We start from the raw sequence: 22,919 nt of genomic DNA on the forward strand, positions 1-22,919 counted from the left end.
CTCTTAAAAACGTGTTACGTGTATGTTCATAGAAGAACGTGCTGCCGGAAAGTCTTGCTTTGCACTTAATAAGAGTATAAGGATGAAAAACGGACAACTATCAAGTGACCAAAAATGGCACCCTACCTGGTCCAGGCACCAACCCTGCTCCCTCAAAATAATGGGAATTATGCGCTGTGGCTGCAAGGGTTCAAGCAATACTTTCAGACGCGCTGCTGATACACAGGGAGCTTGCAGTGCAACGGAGTGGCGGCTGAAACAGGAGGTTTTATATTTTGTGTACCTCCTTTGCAGTGAAAGGACACCTTCCTGTCCGGGCATAGCCATTGAAGCCCTCTTGTGACATCAAGTCCTTTGAAACTTTCTGGGGATCCTCAAAAGTCTTGCCACGCATATACCTTTTGGTTAAGTCCTTCCAGCTGGGTTGCGAGCGCCTTGTTACTCGTGGCCACTCCTTCACTCAAGCCAGCATCTGCAAATGCTTCCATCAATTGGACATTGTTCGATGTCCTCGTGGCCTGCTCCTCTCCACAGAAGAGGCGGTATGACCTGTTACTGGCCTCCAATTAACAGAAGAGAAAAGGTGCCCTGTCTTTGGCAAACATTTCTCCAGGTTGGGGCAGACAACGTACAACTACTGGAAAGCTGTACTAAGAAATTCTCTTCCTATGGTAGGCACTGCATATTGCACCAAGCCAGCCACTTGGTTACAAAGTATCACACAGCACAACACAAAGGGGCGAGGAGACATGTACTGGTAAACAGAAGTTGACAGTTGGGGAAGAAGTTGGGCATATGCGAAGCCCATACCTCTACAGAGTTCTTTGTGCATGCAAGATGTCTCTTCCACACAGGACAAAGGCAGCTTGTCCTGTGGGGAACCAGAGTTCTGCAGGCACTCACCCTATAGCCCATATGACATCGTTCATACTATGAACAGTTTCGGTGTCACACATTTGTGTAACATGGTACTCGCACACACATTATGAGGGTGAAGAGGGCAGAAATGGCGGCACTAAATCAATTGTGATGGGGAGGGCTTTCAGCTATCTTCCTTTCCTCCTTGTGTACATGAACATTCACATTACCATTAAATATAACATCAGCCTCTCCATTATCTGCCATGAAGATACAGTAGTTACCCTGTACTATGCTTGGCGATACCACTGGGATGCACCAACTGGCAAATACAATTCAAAATTCTGTTGCTGAAAGTAAGCGAAAATTATTGGTCAAGTTCCACTGGGGGATTAACAGGGCATCAAGAAAAAGTGAAAACGGCCATGATGGGCCAGATTCCCACCCATGCAAGATTTTCATACGTACAAAGACGAAAGACGTAGGAAAGGGACATTGGTCCTATGGACAGACCTCACCAACATGAACAATTTTTTAGGAAGGAAGACACTTGGATTGAGGAAACATTATGATATGCTTGGGGTATATAATATTACTTCTGAAGTTGTGGTTTTCTGAAACTGCAAAACGGGGTTCCAATGAACAAATCACATTAAGCTTTGATGAAAAAGTATGAAATCAGTATTTAACCACTTTCCCCCTCTTCTTATCCCCCAGATGAATGACCCCAGCCAGGCCAATGACGAGGGTATCACAGCTCTACACAATGCCATCTGTGGCGCCAACTATGAAATTGTGGATTTCCTAATTGACATTGGAGTGAATGTGAACTCTCCAGACAGCCATGGATGGTGAGCAACTGCATTATAGGTTTCCTTATACACCCTGCATTCCCGTCAAGGATTAGTATGTCCCATCATGGTCATTGTCCTCCTGCCAATCTATATTCCAGAGTTCTCCTTGACCCCTTCTTCTTCTGCTATGGCTATTAGTTTAGCAAAAGTTTTTTTGTCACATGTAACATCTCTAGGCAATAAAAAGAATTCCAACGAGTTCCTTAACTCCACCAAACCATATGCAAGAATAATTCCAGGAGCCCTTTTACCCGTTTCAGGTTTGGGTTTTGTAGTTTAGTAGCTCGGTCCTTGGAGTGGCTCTCATTCCTCTCTCAACTTTACGCCTCCTTATGATCACAAGTGAAGAACTTATAGTTGTGTGGGGTTCTTACTACAGAGCAGGTTCCTTTTGCTTACCATATATAAAGTCCTAGGCAAGCCATGAAAGGAGCGTATTTTTTGAAGTTGTCTTTCCTCACTTTTTAACCATCATTTTCTTCTCTTACTTCTGTTCTAGGACCCCCTTGCACTGTGCAGCCTCCTGTAATGACACTAATATTTGCATGGCATTAGTGAAACATGGCGCCGCCATATTTGCTATGACGTTCAGTGATGGTACGATGCCAGTCGAGAAGTGTGACCCTTACCGAGACGGATATAAAGAGTGCAGCTCATATTTGTCAGGTAGGAGAATGGAGAAAGAGAACTTCATTCAGAAGTCTGGCGAAACTGGGTGTGTTGGGGCTCTGGTGCACCCAAATCATTCACGTGGGTGCTTTTTTGCCTTTGTAGTGCACATTTATGTTCTTTTGAAATGACATCAGGTTCCTGTATCCACAAAGAAACCCAATCTAAGTGATGGGTGTAAGGCGCAGGCATGGGTAGTGGGCACCCTTTGCCATAGGACTCAAGCTGCACCTCACCAATGAGGCATAAGTAGGCCAAAAGCTGGCTGGGCTTGCTTGTGTGTCTGTCCCAGGCGCACTTGGCTGTTCAGTCAGGGCTCACTAGTTCCAGTTGGAGCAGGTTAGACAGAGTTTATGCAGCCTGGCCATTGTGTAGTGTTTCAGTGGATGAAAAATTATGCACTGGAATGTGTCCCATGCAGTCACTCGTGGCTGAGAATTGTTTAAGCATTCCTTCCATTACTTTGTTGTTTGTTATTTCTACCACAAATCACCTCCCAGCTGCTCTTATTGTTTCTTTTGTTACTCTGTTTAATTCATGGCTTTCCTATTCGGCCCCCCTACCTTCCTGACTTTTCATTCTCACCAAGTAAGGCAAGTTTATCCTTTGACGTTGTGTTAACTCTTTTAAATGTTTCTATTCTTCCTAGAAGTGGAACAGAACATGGGGCTGGTGAATAATGGAATTGTATATGCACTGTGGGATCACATCACAGAAGAAAGAGATGAATTGTCCTTCCGCCAGGGTGATACGGTCACCATCCTCCGCCGTGATGAACAAGATGAACCTGAATGGTGGTGGGCATCTCTGTACGGGCGGGAAGGATACATTCCCAAAAACTACTTCGGGGTAAGAATCTTAAAGATTATTAGTAATGTACCCTATGTGATAGATTTGTGAATAGAAAGTAACCCTGGGCTAAGGCTGGAGAGTTGATTTGATGGGGCATCCACGTAGGAGAACTGGAGGTGAAGTTTATGGAGCTAGTGTTATATGTCTTGAGTGAAGAGCCTTCTGTCATTGTTATAAACTGCAGGTAGCTCACAGTCATGGTTAATCTAAGAAGCCTCCATCAGATACAGTCCTAGTTTGTGCATCTTATGAAGAGTGAGGGGCAAGAATAGTGGTAGCACTCAAATGTGAGATGGAATGCAGAATAAGGGGCATACCTATGCCATCAGTGTGCATGGGATGATGTTTATAGCTAGTATTTCTGCTTTTCAGTTACAACTGATACAATCCTACTAAAGGGAATATTTGCTTTTCATTGTAAATCGAAAGCACATATTTTGTCCGTGCTTATACTGATTTGGTGCCCTCTTGCTTAAGTGCAGGCTATGTATTAAGCATTTTAATATGATAGAAGATCTGCTATGTCCCACTTGGAGCCAAGTTAAATCACCCCACAAGCCCTTGTAACGGTTCCCCAAGCCAGTGAGCCTATGGAACTGATTCTATTTCGCGTCCCTGACGTTTCGAAGTCTCATCTAACTTTAACTCCTCTGTTCTCCGCAATCTGGTGAGTGGTGGCGAGCACACCCACAGCTGAACTCTGAGCAAGGTATTGGGCCATTAGAAAAAAAACACCATCAAGATGTATGTGTGTGGACCACAAAGTGCTTCACCTAACACTTCTATTCGTAGACTTACACCCTGATGGGGTCTAAGAAGCTTGTGACTAGGAGCAGCAATATCAACACAGAATGGTCTTTGGCCGTATCATTAACACCTTGAGCTTCCATGTTCAGGATCTGAAAGCATATGTATACCAATTTTGCTGACATTGCACTCTACACCACATACAATAACTTAGAAATCTGGGTTTAAGTACATGGCCTTGTAGGCAGCATAGCTAGGAAACACAAAGAGGCAACCACCACACTGTGCCGTCTGCAGCATATCTTCTAAATCATACGTTTCCCGAGTAATTGTATTTGTTGCAGACAATGCAACTTCAGAAAAAACGGGTGTATGTATACCGTCTGGGCCTGCTCAGGGGCACAGGGATTACAACCTTTCATTATCACCATATCCAATATCAAAGTTTGGCCCTAATGGGGCCAAAACCTGTTTAGAGACACGGCAGAATCACCTGCTCAAACTACTGTGAGTGCATTAAATGTCAAAATATTAAGCTGTGCTTGGTTTGTCCCTACAAGACGGATTTCTCCTCCACGTCTTCAAAAAAATGATTTACCACCTCAACTGTTTTTTCATACAGCCTCACAATTGGATGTCACAAAAATTCATATGGCCAATAGTATATTAATCCACATAGTAGGCTTCTTCAGTTTGTCCAGTGGAGCAGGAAGAGTGCCAGTGTCAGACAATAATATTTTTTTTAGCCTTAACCTTCTTGAAATCTTGCAATAGGTAAATAAATGGGCAAGCAGACACTGGATTGCAGAAACAGAGCACGTAGTATCTATAACATAAACCTCATGACTTGTGTATAAAATCTTATATCAGCTGATCATTGTCATTTAAGTGAAGAAAATAGCAGTAGGTACTTTAAATGGCCGCCATTAACTTATATGTACTACAACCAAATGTTTTTGAGGGGAAACTGCCTTTAGAACAAGGGCTGAGCCACGAGTGCCCTTTCACCGCAAGAGTAGCTATGCTTGCCTGAACCATGCATGTGCCTTAACCATGCATCTGACTTAACCAAGTTCATAAAGCTTTATTCAAATTTTACAATCATAAAAGCAATGTGCAAAAACAGAAAATACATCAGAGTCCCACTTAAAACAGATGTCAAGGTATGAATTTATGTATAACCCCATGAGTAGGAAACAACCATTAAAACCACAGGTTAAAAAAATAAAGCATGAAAAACATGTACACATAACAAATCATAAAAAGTTAATAATTCCAATCAAAGACACTGTGCAATTAGGCGAGCCCTCAAAATACATGCCCAGCCTAAAAATTTCGCTATAGCTAATGCTATGGGTAGTGAGGTATCGGTATGCAAAATTCGTTCGGCCTCTGCCGCCACCCTGGTGCCTAGAAGCCTGCAGATTGGTATAAACCAGGCACTACGTGGCAAGCGTATGTATCGCAAACAAAAAGGATATGTGCCGTAGACTCAATAATGGCACTGCACCCCGACACCCAGTTATCAAATGAGATGGCTATTTCATCGTGAAAGATCTTACAGGGAGTGTCCCCACCCTGTACTGAAAGTACAATTTGCAATCCTTAGGTTTAGTGATTGCGTCCCAATATGATTCCAGCCTTGGGGCCACTTTATGATCCATACACCGGCTGGCAAGGAAAGTAGACATTTGTTGTCTTGCATTTTTTACTAAAAACAATTCCCAGTACTTAGCCTTCAACACAGCTTTTGATGGAAAAGTAGAATTTACAGGATCAGTCCACAATGCTATCAATCCTAGCTCCCCTAAGAGGTTTCGGACTGCCCCTAGCCATTTAATGTGATGCAGTGTGTCAGCCTTAATGATATCTAAGAAACCCTGGGCATAGCCAGCTAGTTCAGGAGTAGACCATAATCTCCTCCAATACAGGAGGGGCGCAATTTGGCTACAGCTGCTATGGGTTTCTTACCCAGGTCCAATAACAGCGGACACATAGGGGTACTCTGGGGAAGTCCAGCAATATTTCTTAAGAACCTATTTTCAGCAGTAGTAAGAGCTACAAGATTCTCACAGCCCCAAACCTCCGAACCATACAATGCTGAACTGACAGCTTTCAGATTATAAATTTCAAAGGCTGGACTGATTGGCTTGAATTGGGAGCGATTATACTCCTGGCAGAGAGCCCCCGATATCTATCTAAGTTTGAGTGAGGCTAAGTTGATTTGCCGATCCCACTTCATACTGCCTTGGAAGTTTACTCCTAGATAGGTGAACTCATTAACTAGTTCTAGTGGTCCATCCTTCATGTTAAAACCTCTCGTATTTGCCTTTCGTGCGTTGAACGTCATTAACTTTGTCTTAGACACGTTGACCTCCAAGCCCCTCTCACAACAAAAATCCTCAAAGATTTTTTAGTGCTTCTTTATTCCGCTAGGGGTCTTGGAGAGAGTCAACGTGTCATCTGCAAATATCAGGATGGGTACCTTTTCACCAGCTAATATAGGGGCATCAGTCGATATTCTACTCACGCATTCGGCTATTCCATATATATATAACGTGAACAGCGTAGGGGCCATCACACAACCCTGTCTAACACCACGTTCCACGGGAAATGATTCATTGACTTCCCGTGTCCCCCATCTAATTTGAACCTTGTTATCTTCATGAAGTCTGACTTAACCATCCTTATGCGTGGCTAAGGCAGACATCAGTCTAGTGTCCTAATGGGTGGGAAGAGGAGGAGGAAGCGTCGGAACAGGAAGATCTGGACGCAGACAGGAAAGTGGGGCTGGGCCTGGGTTTGGGAGGGGTAGTTTTTAGGGGTGGGGGTCGGTTTTAGGGCTCAGGGTGGGGTAGTTTTTGGAAGGGGGAATAATTTTAGGGCTCAGGGAGGGGGCTGGGGTCATTTTTAGGGCTCTGGGTAGGTTTGTGGGTAGTTCTTAGGGGTGGGGTCATTTTAGGGTTCAGGACAGGGGTCAGGGCAGTCTTCATCAAAGGGGGCTGGCTTTTTAGGCTCAGGGAGGAGGTAGGGGGTCGAAATAGTTTTCAGGGATGGGTTTGGAGGGTGGATTTTGTAGGGGTGGGTCGGCTTTAGGGATCAGGGAGGGGGTAGGTCAGGGTAGTGTTTTTAAAGGGGGTAGGGTTTTAGGCCTCTGGCGTGTGAAGGGATAGGGGTAGGTTTAAGGGCAGCGTGTGGGTGCATTATAGGGCTCAGGGCGGGGAGGCTTGGGTCGGGTAGTTTTTGGTCGGGGCAGGGTTTTAGGCCACTGTGTGGAGTGAGGTGAAGAAGTAGTTTTGAAGGCAGGTCGGGTAGGTTTTAGGCATCAGGGCGGGGGGAGGTGAGGTTGGGAAATAGTATTTTAGTGCTTAGGATGGGGAGGGGGGTCTGGGTAGTGGTGATCTTTACAACGCATATCCCCTTACCAATTAAGCCTTTACAACAAATCTTTGTAAGCACTAAAAAAAGAATTGTTTTTCAGCGCTAACAATGTAAACATTGATAACCACTGATTTTTATAAGTTTTAGAAACACTGAAAAATGCTATAGCCATGTACACTGTAAGAAAGCCAATGTCTGTACTGCTAGAGTGCTGTACTCTACGTTGTAAGTCTACTAAGACCATGGTAGTCTATATTTGTCAACCTTGATAAGCCTTGCCTATATTAAATGGTGAGTTTGCCCATGAGAGTCTGTTGTGTTCTTCAGCATACTCCATCACGGACTTCTTTTATGTTATATGTTCTTGTGTCTGGTCAGTGTTTGGTTGTGAGTCCTGGTACTCCAGACGGCTTTGGCTGGCTCAATACATTAATTCCCAAGTTCCATAAATTCACTAGCTCCTAGCTGCATGCTCCCTCTCATTTTGCATGGATACAGTAGGGAATAGATATCATACATCTCTTAACCAGAACTATTTCCAATTACACAGATGTAAATGTAAATGTAAATTGATACTTGTATAGCGCACTACTTACCCGCAAGGGTCTCAAGGCGCTTGTACGAATACCGTTGTGGAACCCATCCTGGCTTTCCCTGTGAGGCGTCCACTCCTGGGCACCCCCAAGGTGGAGGCCAGGCATCCTTAGCGTTGTGGGGGCCGTTGTGGAGATTAAGCAAGCTATTGCCCAGAGTTGCCCAGAGTTGCAGAGTGGGACTCCATGATTGGAATAGGCACCGAGGCGAGAATTATCAGGTCCGTGGAATTTTGAGCTCAAGAACCGCCGAGGCGGGGAATTGAACCCTGATCCCGGGCTAGACCTCTGCATCAGGGTCTGCCACTCTAATCATTGAGCCACACTTCTCCACTAATCAGATCAACCCGTCTTGCTTATTCCATTTTACAGATGCAGCCAACATTGGGCCCAAACATATGTAGGTACTTACTCAAGGTCCCTCAGCACTTATGACAGGAGCTACATTACTTTAGCCTGGTTTCCTGAAATTCGGCCATCGCCTGCAGATTTTAGCGTAGAGACCCGGGTTAGATATCTTTTGCTGGAGGTCTATATCAAACAGTTAAAGCAGTCAATGAATCTTCTCTTTGTAGAAACATCGTGACACATTAATGTAAGGAATGCTTTATTGTTCCTACATGGAGAAGATTCTACCTAGTAGAAAAGCATGGGCCAACTCACCCCATTAGAATCTTACTTTCATTCTGCCTTCCCTTTCCATCTTAAAATTTAAATCGTAAGCTTCATACCGGTGTTCCCATAAAGATACCACCAGGTATAAGAGGAACTGGTGATGAGCTATACTACTAACCAAATTGGAGTTTTTTAAATCCTTTTTTAAATAAAACCTGACCACCATCATCTTCTGTATTCTCTTGCGCTGCCAGTATTGCACCTGACTAGTAAAAAAAAGGAGGGGTTGCTGGTGACCAAATGAAAAATGATTCAGCAGACTGCAAGTTCTTTTTCATTCAGTCTTACAGGCAGAGGCGAACACTTTCATCATTCCCAGAGTATCTTTGTTCCATGCACCATTTAGTTTGCATGTCCTTAGTCTTCACATATATAGTTACCAGGTCCTGTATGAACGATATCCATAAACCAGACATACACATAGAGTATTGTATGCTCTGATAAGCTACTCAAATACAGTGTTCATTCGTGCAGCAGGGTATCTAGAGTGAGAGGAGATCGCTCTCTTTTCAAACTTCAAATTTCCTGACCATGTGATCATCGTGATATATGGTTTGTCCTGGATACAATCTGATATTCTTAGTATTATCTGTCTACATGCTCTCAGACTAATATTTTTTTTAAAGGACAGTAAATTGGTATTTATACATTTAATGTATATAGAATTAATGTTAATTGATTTGGGGGGTTTGAGGGAATGAGCCTAGGAGGTTTGAGATGATTCAAATACATTTCTACAATACTAGACTTCAGAATAGGATGAGGGGAGTTTCTGCCACACCACTGATGTTTTGATTTTCGTTCCTTCTCTCCCCTTCTAGCTCTTTCCCAGAGTCCGAGCGCACCGCTCTCCCTAAGGATCCCATCAACCCCCGCTAAGAAGATGGCATGGAATCTACATTGCTACCTGAGAAGATTGCAGACCCTAAAGACCCTGTCAAACCCTCTAAGAAGATGGCTTAGTTGGGCAGAGCACATTTGACAATTTAACGCTGGGAAGCAATGCACTGCTCCATGACATTGGAGAAGATTACATGATAGGCCATGGTCTTTACCTTCTGAACTTCCCATGGATGTCACATTAGTGGTAAAAGCAGCTTCTCATGCTCTCTGCTGCTCCTCTTTTAAGGCTTGCAATATCCATCATTTGGCTCACAACAGTGTTGTGGATGAGGAGATAATGGCGCCCTGCGAGAGACTGATGCTGATGCTTTGCACCACTAAAAGAACTAAACTGAAATAGAATAGGCTAGCCTGGCTTACTTTTTCACAGTAAAACAGCAATATTTTGGGGTTGTATTTGCAGGGGTTATAGAATAATACAAGAGTAACAACTGAAACATTGCACTGCTGTGTCCGAGTGTGTACGATTTGACACACACTAGTTTAACTCCTCAATGAAGGGAGAGCATGACATTGAGCTTCACAGCTGGAGTTACTAGAGCATGGAACTAGTGTGGGACAATAGTAAAACTTCTATATGGGTAAGTACAGAACAATAGCAAAAGGTAGAAGTATAATTTTTGTGAGAGTTGGTGTATCACCATAGCATGAAACAGAAGTATTTTAGAGAAAAGATGGTCAGATTCTTATTGTTTTGCGTGATGTTCAAAAATATATATCTGAATTTAAGCCAAAAGGATTTGTGCCACATACTGAAAAGGACTGAAATCCAGCCGTCAAGAAATACATCTGCTGTGTCAAGGTTGGATAATTAATGATGGTTACTGCGTAATTACATTCTTGTATAAATTGCCTAGTGTTTAATTAGGTGAAACATTTCCCTTTGCACAATACTTATTGATAAGATTTATACAGCACACAAACCATATTCCTATTAGTGTTCTTAGTAGCCTAAACGTTGGTACTCCTGTTCTGACCTAGAAAAATATGAGGCTCTTTTTGCACTGACCCGACTGAAGTCAAACTTTGCAGGGCAGTTGATTATTTGACAGACCTATCTCACTGGTTGTTACTTTGTTGTATTCACTTTCTTCAGTCACAGAAGAATTGCATTGTAAATCATTAGATCCTCACATGACTTTTGTTTGCAATACACTCCAGTAATAACCCTGTGCAAAGGTGCCAACAGATGTAGACCTACAAGAATTTCATTATCATGCCATTCTACCTGATATTCTAACCATTGAAGACAGTTAAATATCTGTTAATAAGAATGGTGTGAGGATGTTCAGGTTTAACTACAATATAGCATGTTTTCTGCTTTAGAGCTCATCATATCTAAAAGAGTAATTTTTCACCCCTTTTGTAGTAATCTCATGCGTCTGAGCGGTGCCCTGTTCTCCCTTACTTCACATTATGGATAAGCCATGCATGCACCTGACTGTATTTGAGTTTTAACTTTAGAGCTACAAATTTAGAGAAAGACGGGGAACTCTTGTATTCCAGCTATCTGTCTAAAGCTGCCTCAAATAAAGTACTTTGCCGTCTGTTGTAGAGATCCTATTTGCTGCTTTGCATTGGAATCACTTGATGTTTATCCAGGCTAATGAGAAAAGATGGCCATTCATGCAAGTCATTTGATTGCTCTCCACACAAATGTCGCAGCAGGACACAATGCCACATTGCTCCTACTCATTGTCTTCAAATTATTTGCAAGTAATATTCTAGAATATACATGCTCTGAATGTTCAATTAACTCAAGAACACTCAGCCCAGGGTCTAAGCATTGACTGTAACATCAGCTTTCCCTTGGAGCCAATGTGTGCATTAACCATTATTGGTAGGGCCGACAAGCCCTACTTAATTGATAGGTATCCCAAAGCCCCTCCCCACCCATGTTGGTATCCAGAAGTTCTAAACACGGGTCAGCCCTAAATTATGATCATCTCCAGCTACTGTCCACACACCCCACCTACCGATGGTATTGCCATCAATATCAGAGGACCTTTTGGTATTGTCACCATCCAAAGCTTCCCACTGTATGTATTTTACTGCTTGAACAATAATTCTAGCTTCATCCTTTGATTTTGATTTTCTCTCTGCATTTTTATTTTTTGTATGCATTTTGTCTTGATTTTTTTTCTTTTTTTATTATTAAAAGTTGGTAAATTGTATTTTTTGTACTTTAATAGATATGTTCTGCGAAAGGAACCATGTTATTGTAGAATATCTTAATAAATCTTGGATTTTTTTAAACCAGCATTTGCACAATCAATAGGTTTGGCCTTTTACAGTTTTTAAATTACTGATATACTGAATGGCACATTTGAGTGTGTGTATCCTTGAATGCTAGAATGGATGAAGAATGGATGGTTGACTGAGAACAAGGATAACTAAGTGGTTGATCAAATGCGTGAATGGCATAATGGACCAAAGGAGTGCATATGTATACATAACTGCAAGTGGTGAAGAGGCGAGTAAGTGCTTAGAAATGTTTACATAACCTGGAAGCATAGCTTGTTGTCAACGGAGTTAGACTCTCTCAGTTCCTCAATAATGCGCTGCAGATATTCATGTGATACATACAGCGTATGTTTAACATTGCTCTATCTTTGTGATGTATGAACCCCTAAAAAGCCAAACTCGTATGGGTCATATTTAATAGAGATTTATTTTCCCAAAAATAATACTTACAGTTAAGGTAACCTTGTGGTCTTTATACTTTGACATGTATGTTAGCTTGTGCTTGGAACAACTGAAGCAGAACCACGCCTCAAAAATGTCTGCATTCATACCCTCTAACATTACCTTCTTCGGTGAATTTCCTTGATAGCAGTCTGCTTAAAGCTAAGTGGACTGCGAATTATTCTGTGGAATGATTCCCCAGGTTTTGCTAAAAATATCCATTACAGAATTTAATAATTTCATATGTGAAATTCTACAGTGTCACAACATTTAAATTTATATTTGACATTGGCATTAATCTGAATTGAAAACATTTGCAATAAGATGGCAAACATGTACACAAATTATTATGAAGCTTAATCGCAGGAAATGGTAAAATAACTATGACCAAAAGTGAGCCTTGTTAGAAATAGACAGCTCAAGAAAACATCACCTCCAGTGTTGGTTACGCAGAAAAAATTAGGCGCCAATGTATTAGCATCCATTGACGTATCTGTTCTCTCGCCTTGCCTTCGAAAGTCATATATTTAATGTTCTTTTTTCTTAAGCTTAACTATTTAAACACAATCATACATATATTTTTACTTTTTCAGGCATCTTTTGTCAAGATTACTGTATTTTAATTTTTTCCAAAATTAAGTGGTCCAAACAATTTGTTCTATTAAATTATTTCCAGACATCTGAACGTCTTCAGGGCTGCAATTCATATATACAAACTTAATGCAAATATCCATAAACAAAAACCATATGACCTCACTGCAAAATTCAAACTAGATCCGAATTTAGAACTAAAAAAACATTGACTCATTAAAACGTTTTCAGATAAGGTTACATTCGTTACAGTACTGAGATTTTCTTAAAATGGTAAATCACAATCCTATTGCAACGATTCAGGTGGTTACCCGTCTGTTGCCCCTAAGTGGTGTCTCATTCCCTGTTGAATTCTCACTGGTTGAGGAGTAGAAGTTTTCAGTGAGATATGGGTATGATCTTTTCTGACTAAATAGACTAATATCTTTCTTAAGTTTGTCGGTTTTCATTTTTAGGAGATACTCACAAAAAGAACAATCTATTGGGCCTTAAACCCCCATCGGATTTTACTCCCAGCCTTAACACACTGGGGGCTGAGGTAGAGATCTTTGAGAAAGCCGATTTGACTAAATGCAAAAAGTCATAAGGTATGTTCCCAAACCCAAATGTAATATCTCCAGGGGGAAAACCCAGCCCTTTGAGCGCTGAAGAACAATAGGAACCTCACCATCAAACCCTGTGATAAGGGTGACGGTATAGTTATCTTTGACACCCTCCAGTATGTGTAAAGGATGAACAACCTGCTTGGAGTGACCAGACATTACAAAAATATCACTACCAACCCCGAACCCAGATTAAAAGACAGGATTCTTTTAGTAGTCAAAACTGTGGCAGAAGATAGATACATCTGCATCAAAGAGGCGGAATTCCTTACCCCTTCGTGCACGCACATGCCCGTTATATACGGGGTTCCAAAAGCCTACAAAGACGCGGACAACCCGCCTCTGAGACCTATTGTTTGCACCATTGAGTCCACCACGGAGCCTTTGTCTAAATACGTCGACAGGTTCCTTAAACCCCTAGCATGCAAGTTGCCTTCATACGTGAGCGACACTGGTCACTTTATTTCTAAGATTGAAAATCTTCCATACAACAGCAAATGCGAACTACTGGTTACCATGGACCTTGAGTCCTTGTATACAAACATCCCCCAAAAAGAGGCCATAAAGTGCTTGGGGAAATTCTTGAATCTGACCCCGCGATTACCAACTCTCCCTTCATCCTACAGTGTTTGGAAATTGTGCTAGGAGAGAATTTTTTCGAGTTCAATGGCACCATATACAACAAAATGGCCCTGATCTTTGAGAATGTCTGTGTATGGTCGCAATTTAGCAACAACATTGTTTTATTCTGGCAGGGCAACTAGGAGACCCTAGATGAATTTACCCACTGGATCAGTGCAGCCGATACAAATCTGAAATTCACTGTCCATTCCAGTAACATGAATTTGGAATTTCTTGATTTACGGATTGAGCAATGTGACTCATCTTCAGGTCTCGTTGTATACCAAGCCAACTGCTAGAAACACTTTATTGCAATTTGGCAGTTTCCATCCTCCATGCCAAAAGGAGGGTATACCCTTTAGCCAATTCCTTCAAATTTGAAGAAATTCCACCAATCTGGGTGATTTCCTCAAACAAACGGAAATCCTGAGAGAAAAATGTTTGATGAGAGTTGACCCTGCCAGATTGATAAAAGATGCCCTTAAAAGAGCGAGGTATTCTAATCGTGAAGCCATGTTTCTACCTAAAAATACGGAAAAAAACAACAAACTTGTATGTGTTACTAAGCATTAGAATTTTGACCACATGATACGCCAAGTCATAAACTCCCAATGGCATCTCCTCAACATTGGCGACGATGAACACAAACTACTAAGACCCCTCTTCACTTTTAAGAGGAATAAAAACTTCAGCAATTTGCTGGTCAGAGCGAAGAGTTTTTTTGATTTCAAAAGCTTTTTATTGGTTGTTTCCAGATAAGTAGTACATACAGTAAATAAAATAAATATATAGGAAGACATAATACATAAGACATAAACAACTGAAAGAAAATAAATGTGCAAATCAGTAAATCACATTTCAAAGCAAATTTTTTATACTTGTAGTTGCAAGTGTAGTATCTTATTGTCATGATTGTCGGGTCGGAAGCCTACAAACTGCCAAGACTTCCCCCGCAATCCTGACATCTGCCGAAATACTCCCGTTAGACGCGCACGCGCAGGGATAGGCAGAGCAGTTAAAGCCCTGCCTTTCCCGAGCAAGAGCGCTTCGCGTTCTAGTGTTCCCGCACCTGATTCCCTCACTTAAGCGTCGTCAGCGTCCTGGTTCCTCGTCGGGCCGTGAGTCCCTGTTTTCATGTATTTTGTATCCTGAAGTCCTGGAAACCTGAAAAGAAGAAGAAAGAAACAATGTTATCCGTGGTTACGGTATTCAGCGCTCTGCGCTGCTTTCTTTATTTACAATATGTGTTTTAAGTTTACTAAAACCTTTTACAACCAGTGTTCCTGGTGTCCTGATGAGCACCTATAGCTTCCTCCTTTGGTGCTAAACTTCACCGGAGCCTATGTTATATTGTCTTCAATTATTAATATCAAGGGAAAGGAGTTTCAAGAGTTATTGCAGGTGGGCAAACATAGAGAAAGGGACATATGGAAAATGCTTAGAGGTATGCTTTTCCTAAAATATTGTACTTTACATTGCAGCATTACTCAGACCAAACCTCATTCTGAACCTCCTCCACATTCCTGGCCTTAAAGGGGAAATAGGTATATTTCTTACTGCTGAGAGCTCTGTAATTATAAGTGTTGGTGGTATATGTTTTCTAAATATGTTCCACTTGTTTTTAGCCTTGTTTGCCTAATTTGGATCGTTTCCAGAAGCCTCCTGGGTGTGACGTTTCTTTACAGTTCCTGGGTGTCACGGAGGAGTGTCTTCCCATCCTTCCCCTCTTTCCCTGATTACCTGTTGTAGCCTGTTTTCATATAGGCGCAGGAGATGGTTGGGGGAGGTTGTGGATTTCTACTGCAGTTCCGTGGCGTTCCTGTAGAAAAAAACAGGTGAGACTTGTGACACTTATATGTGGCTGAGAAGGTTAGCGGTGGCATGAGGAGTATCTATATGGACAGCAGGGTGAGCCTCAGCCGGTGTATATGGCCACTTAAGTCCTAGACTTTATTAGTGGTCAGTTGAGTAATGACGCTGGTCTGGGAAAGTCAGACACTAGTAGGATTGGAGGGTGGATTTCAAGGTGGTTTGTGTGAACTAAAGTAGAGGTCAAGAGTGTCCCACATATGTCTGGTTGAGGATTTCCACGGTGAGCTTTGGAGAGTTACGTTATCAGCCCCTCTTAGGTTTGTGACCTAATTTAACCAGCATCTAAAGGAAGCTTTACGCATGTCTTTCCAATTGTTAAGTATTATCTTGACTGCCGCTGTTAGAAGAAGGTCATGGAGTGCTCTATCTTTGTCATTCAGTGATTCCACTCTAAGGAAGCCGAATGCTAGGGTCGAAAGACCTCTTTGGTGAGTATGAAAAGAGTTTTGAGATGAACTTGAATACCCTATCCCAGAAAGGTTACACGCATTCGTATAGTATTATTAGATGTTCTAGGTTGCCTACTTTGTCGTTGCAGTTCCAGCAGGTGGAATCGTCCCTGATATTATGTAAGTGGAGACGGGCCGATGTCCAGTAGGCCTTATGTAGCAGCCAGAACTTCGTGTGGGAGAGAGCTGGGCTGATCTTGTTTTTCATAGTTGAGTTCCAGGTTTTAATCCAGTCTAACTCTGAGATCGGAGAAGAGGAGTGTGACTCCCAGAAGGATTTGAGTTTCTTATTAAGTGCCGACTGTTGTGGGCATATCAGCTTATATAACCGGGAGACCTTGTGGCCTAGGTTATGAAGTTTCAATAGGTATCTTGGGAGGGAAGGGGGGAGGGGGGACAGTTTTGCTTTGGTTAATGCTGACTTTATTTTTAGGAAGACATAGAATTCGAGACGGTCTAGGTTGAACTTAGCTTGTAATTCTCTAAAGGAACAAGCATTTGCAATGCAATAGGTCTCGCATTAGGAAAGTTTGAGCTATTGGTATTGTAAATGACAAATATTTTATTTATGTGTTGGTTTTGAAAATTGCGAAATTAATAGCTTTGTCATTTACAATGCCAATAGTTTTAACTTTCGCAAACGTGACACCTATAGCATTTGTCTCTATAACATGCAAACTCATCTTGAAACAAACGTACACTGCTAGGCTAAACAGGGACTTACAGGACAACTTTCACATAATGCAATGGCAGGTCCAAATGCAATTCTGACTCAGTAGCGTCAAGAAGGAAACGCTGGAAAAAAATCTGATAGTTTCACTGACAATTACTGCAGGCAGAAAGAGTGCAAGATAAGACACGCAACAGTTGATTCCGCACTGTCAGGATGGGGCGGGTCTGATGCGCTGATGATGGGGAATAAAAAAACATGTATCAACCGGGCTTGTTCTTTTACAAAATATTATTTCTCAAGAAATATAGTTTGCTAACTAGTTTTAAATGCGTGCATGCTGTTTGCGAGGAATGCAGCTAGAGAAAGCAAATTTAAAATACAAAACACGTGTGCAATGTTATCAAGTGGATTCTTGACGTAAAAACAGTGTTCAGTAAGTGTCAAATACTGACCAATGACAAATACTGCAGCTTTCACATAGGACATGCAAAAGAATTGTCAATGGCAACGGGCGCCGACTAGCAGGAAATGCAGCAGGAGGTGGTGCGGGACAGCACGCAGCGTCCCCAAAAAATAAATAAATAAATAAATACCGCCTTCGGGTAAAGTCTGCGCTATATAAAAATGCATAAATAACTAAATAAATAAATACCGCAAATCACCGCCGTCACTCTGCCGGCCTGCGACCAGGAAGTCAGGCAGGCCGGCGCGACAACAGGAAACGGGAAGTTGGAGGGCGGGAGCCTACCCCGCCTCCCACGGAAGAGCCGCGATTGGACGGAGCCGTGTTTGGAGCACCGGAGCAGGCAGGAGCCTACCCTGCGCCCCGGTGCCGAAGGAGGGAAGAAGAGTCCTGCTGCCGGGCCCTGCAGCTGAGGAGAGCCGCCGCACGAAGGAAGCCGGTGAGTGGGTTGCTGAGCGGGGGAGCGGGGGAGGGGGAGGCGGGGGAAAAGCATGTGCGCGCGCGAGTGCGGGGGGGGGAAGCATGTGCGCGCGCGAGTGTGGGCGGGCTTTGTATGTATGTGCGTGTGTGTGACTGTGGGGGAGGGGTGTGTGTGTGTGAGCGAGTGTCTGTGTGCCTGTATGTGTGTGCCAGCGTGTGCATGCGCTCGCCTGTGTGTGCGTGCGTGCATGCAGAGGGGTGGGGGCTGCCTGCCTGCGTCTGTGTGAGCAAGGGCTGTGAGTTACTCTGCGCATGCGCGGGTACTCTGCGCATGCGCGGGTTAGACGCGCGCTCCCGCGGTGAAAACTGCGAGGAAAAACGCTCGTAACAGATTGGTGTCCTCATTCCCAATAACGGGCGACAAAAGGTCTGAAGCAGACACTCTCAATGCTCACGCATTGAGAGTAAGGTCTGCTCGACCTAAAAAGGATAGGCTCCATTACAGAGTTGCCGGGGTGAAGAAGATGCCTTTGTTAATCCAGGATTAATTGTGTAGAGAGTTCCCTTTGTATAGCAGTTTATGTTTGCCCCAAAGGGATTCAAGCTTGGACCTCTTAATGCTGGTATCTAATAGTTTGTCTATCTTTAACAGAGCCGATATTGTGTTTTTGAATATGGGCTTGGAGCAAGTGACCGCATTTAGATTTGAGGTTAGGAGGGCCGCTGGGGTGAGATTCATCTGGAGTGTTGCCTCAATATCTAGCCACACAGGGGAGTAATCTACTGATGGCAAGAGCCAGTATGAGCCTTGTTTAGCTAAGAATGCCGTCTGGTAGAGTCTAAAGTCAGCCAGGTTGACCCCTCCCAGCGACTTATCCAAACTAAGTTTTTTCATGCAGATACGTGCCCTTTTTCCCTTCCATAAAATGTTTGAGAGTAGAATGTCTAGCTAATGATGGAATTCCTCAGATAGGAGGAGGGGGAGCATAGTGATTAAGTAGTTCACTAGGGGAGAGATCATCATCTTGATGGCTTTGATCCTACCCCACCATGTAATAAATCTTAGGGACCAAGCGTCAAGAAGAATTTTAATTTTCTCTAGGGTAGTTTTTTCGTTGCGTTAGAGCGTCTCAAGAATAGTACTGCCGAATTCCATTCCTAGATACTTTTTTTTTTTTTTTTAAACCTTTCTTTTCAGATTGCACAGTACACAGCGTCCGCCTACAACCCAATCGGGCCGGCCGCTATGACAAAAAATCTGGATACCAGAGAACACATTATAACATTAAAGCCATTCATCGCAACATATCGGTGCACTGGCATCAAACACCATAAAGAAAGGATCGACCAGGTTTCGTTTTTATAATTTTGATGAAAACAAGAACAAACACTCACATGGTAAGAGCAATATCTTGGGTGCGAGGTGGAGAGGAGGAGGAAGTCAATCTCTAAGAATTTAGTGACTACTATCGAGGGGCGGGGGGATGGCGAAAAGGATCACAAAATTTTTTATTAGTCAAGTCTTCAGGAACGTCAATTACGGGGACAAAGGAACCTCAGCAGTGTACTCGAGTGGAGGGGTGCAGATATCTCCACGGTACTCATTCCACTGTGACCAAATCCTGCCCCACTTCCTGGGACGGCCCCGAGCCTCATAGACCGTCCTCTCCCGAAACATGCACCAGTCCATGTTTTCCTTCCAGGCAGTTATCCCAGGCGGTCTATGAGAACCCCAGAGTTGCGCTATGTCCCTCTTGGCAACCATGTTGCCAAGAGTTACCCAAAAGGTCTGAGCAGCCGTACAGTCCGTAGGCTCCCAGACATTAAGCAGGCAACGACGCGCCTCAGGTAGAAGAGAGACCCCGGTGACCCGCCCCATTATATCATGCACTCTGGACCAGAAAGCGGAGATCACCGGACATTCCCAGATGATGTGGAGAAAGGTGCCACTCATGCCACAACCACGCTTACACAGCCCGTCAATCGAGTATCCCATTCGAACCAGATGCGTACCAGTCATGTAAACTCGATGGAGGATCTTCAATTGCACAAAACGAAGGCGAGCTGGAATAGCCACCTCTTTAGGGGAGGCGATCGCTATCTGCCAATCCTCGTCGTCTAGTTCGAGGCCGTCCGCAATCCAGGAGGCCCGGAGCCGCACCAGAAGATCAGCTCTGGTATTAATGAGCTTTTTATAAATCAAGGAAATCGTACTGTCAGGCACGTGGCCGTCCAGAATACGATCCTCGAGCGGCGACGACTGGGGGATCTCCGTCCCAGGAGGGAACACGGAGACAAGAGCATGTCGCACCTGAAGATATCGAAAATACTCCCTGTCGTCCAGCTGGTACTCCACCTTAAGGGCCTTCTAAGGACTTAACTGTGCCTTTGGACCAAAGATCCTCCACCTTGCTAATACCGATCATATCCCATCTATCAAACCCTTTCGATCGCCACAGGCTGCCCAACCTCTCAGAGTCATACAATGGAGTCAGCCGTGTCATCTTATCACCCCAGCCCGTAGCCACAGTCGCATCTCTCCACGCACGCACAGCACATTTTGTAGGTCCAGTCAGACGTCGGAATGGCTCCTTCGAATACAAAGCGCTCTTAAAGTTGCCACCCGGCAACAGTAATTTGTCCATGGCGAAGGCAGGGACGGGGCCCGGGGAATACGTCACATGGTTGACCGCGCTCAACTGTGAGGCCCAGTAGTAACGCTTGATGTCCGGAAGGGCTATGCCACCATCATACCATGGTAACGTGAGTTTAGATAAGGAGATACAAGCCCGTCTGTCCCAAATCAATTGCCTCTGGAGCCCCTCAACCTCACGAAAGTAGCTAGAGGGAACAGGGTCAAAGAAATTCTGCAAGGTGAACAAAAATCTAGGGAGGGGACATCATTTTGAAAAGAGCCGCGCGTCCCAGTGGGGACAAGGGCAAGCTGCGCCACCGTTGGACGTCCCGTTTAAGGCGCCGAAGAGGAACATATAGATTGCGGTCGTAACGTACAGAGGGGTCCAGGGAAATGAAAATTCCCAAATACTTGAACCCAGTCTCCGCCACTTGGATCAGGAATCTACGGGGTAGCGGAGGCAGCACCCCTGCTATAACATATATACACGATTTAGTCCAGTTAATTACGAGCCCCGAGTTCTTCCCAAAGGAGGTGAGGACATCAAAAAGCACGTTGAGGGACTTCTGAGGGGAAGTAAAGTAAAGAAGAATATCGTCTGCGTAGAGAGAAACGCGATCCTCAAGGTCCGGGGCCCACCGGATCCCTTTAATTGAAGGCTCCCACCGAAGCCACGCTGTCAACGGTTCCAATGCCAAAGCAAAGAGGAGGGGGGAGAGCGGGCAACCCTGTCGGGTGCCGCGCCCCAGCGGGAACGATCCAGAGACTCTGCCATTAACAACTACCTGGGCCAACGGACGTTCATATAGGAGCTGTACCCACGCAATAAAGTTAGGACCAAAACCAAACTTCGAGAGGGTCGCCCACAAATAAGGCCACTCGATAGTGTCGAAGGCCATAGTGGCATCCAGCGAGGCCAAGATGGCCGGTTCAGTAAGCGTCCCAGCTCTCGCGAGAACACCGTGAAGTCTGCGAAGATTAAGCGCCGTATTCCGATGAGGAATGAAACCGGACTGATCCGGATGGATCAGGTAACAGATCACCGTTAGCAAGCGATTCGCTAGGACTTAAGCCAGGATCTTAGGCTCAGCGTTGAGCAACGAAATAGGGCGATAAGAAGTGCAATGATCACGAGGCTTACCATCCTTGTACATGACAACTATAGTGGCCAAACGCTGATCAAGGGGAAGGAGACCAGCCTCAAAGGCATCAATGAACATATTGCGCAGATGGGTCACCATCTTATCAGGCCGTAGCTTATAGAGCTCGATCTGTAGACCATTTGGTCCCATAGCCTTACCCGAACGCAAGGACCGTATAGCGATTGCAACCTCATCCACCGTTATGGGCGCATCCAAAGCGGACCTATCCTCTTCTGACACACAGGGCAGCGCAATATCACGCAGAAGCAAGCGGGAGAAAATGGTCCACGAAGCATTCAACAATCTCACCTGGATCAGACACGCGTTCCCCAGTCACACGGGTGATCACTGGCACCACACGGCTCATTCTCTCAGACTTATCCAACCATGCCAAGAGCTTACTAGCCTTATGTCCCACATCATAGAGCCTGCCCAGTTGATTCCTGTGCATTACCTTCGCAGCATCGGTCACCAGGGCCTTATAATCAGCCTGTTTCAGCGCTAAGGAGTGCAAGATTGCAGGGGTATCGTCACCACCCAAGTCACTTTCAAGCGAGGTAATTTCGACCTCAAGGACTAACAAGTTTTCCTCTTGGCCTTCTTATCAGCGGCAATGAAGGACAGTGCAGAGCCCCTTACTACAGTCTTGAAGGCCTCCCACAAGGAAATAGGGGATTATTAAAATAACAGTCAATAGCCTTGAGAAGATCAGAACGGCGCTTGGGGTTCCTAAAATGCCAAGGATGGATGGGGGGAACCCTACTCCCACCGAAACCTCAAGCATCAAGGGGAATGATCAGAGATGCCCCTGGGAAGATGACGAACCCCACGCACCAAGGGGGTATGGGCAGCCAACATCAGAAAGTAGTCAATCCTCGAGAGGCTGCCGTGGGCTCCAGAGTGGAAAGTGTATTGAGTTTGCGTGGGGTTCAACATCCGCCAGACATCCACCAACCCGAAAGTCTCAAGCAATTCAGGCAGCCACAACTGAGACGCTGGCAGAACCCTGGGGTAGCCGGTCACACTCACCCGAGACCACCAAATTGAAATCTCCACCCAGTATGAGGATACCATCCGGAAGCCCTAGGAGAGTCCTTCCAAGATCGGCGTAGGTGGTAGCCTGGAGCCCCGGGGGGAATATAAACAGTAACAATTGTAAGCAGCTTCCCCTCCCCGCTCAGAGACAGCAGCATACCGGCCCCTATCGTCAAGGGCAACATCCTCGATTTCAAGG

The 22,919-nt window shown here is 44.3% G+C and overlaps 1 protein-coding gene across 6 annotated transcripts in view; it reads left to right on the top strand.

Annotated features, from left to right (window-relative positions):
- PPP1R13L (protein phosphatase 1 regulatory subunit 13 like) overlaps positions 1 to 11,785 on the top strand; it is a 753,157-nt gene extending 741,372 nt beyond the window's left edge. For all 6 annotated transcript variants that reach the window (XM_086938376.1, XM_086938373.1, XM_086938374.1 and 3 more), the window contains 4 exons: positions 1,576 to 1,709; positions 2,212 to 2,378; positions 3,031 to 3,230; positions 9,451 to 11,785. In XM_086938376.1, coding sequence (XP_086794502.1) covers positions 1,576 to 1,709; positions 2,212 to 2,378; positions 3,031 to 3,230; positions 9,451 to 9,486 — 537 coding nt within the window. In that variant the 3' untranslated portion in view covers positions 9,487 to 11,785. The remainder of the gene's footprint in view (positions 1 to 1,575; positions 1,710 to 2,211; positions 2,379 to 3,030; positions 3,231 to 9,450) is intronic.
- The last annotated feature ends 11,134 nt before the right edge of the window (positions 11,786 to 22,919 follow it).

This window comes from Lissotriton vulgaris, chromosome 9, assembly GCF_964263255.1.
Source record: "Lissotriton vulgaris chromosome 9, aLisVul1.2, whole genome shotgun sequence".
Classification (NCBI taxonomy): Eukaryota; Metazoa; Chordata; class Amphibia; order Caudata; family Salamandridae; genus Lissotriton; species Lissotriton vulgaris.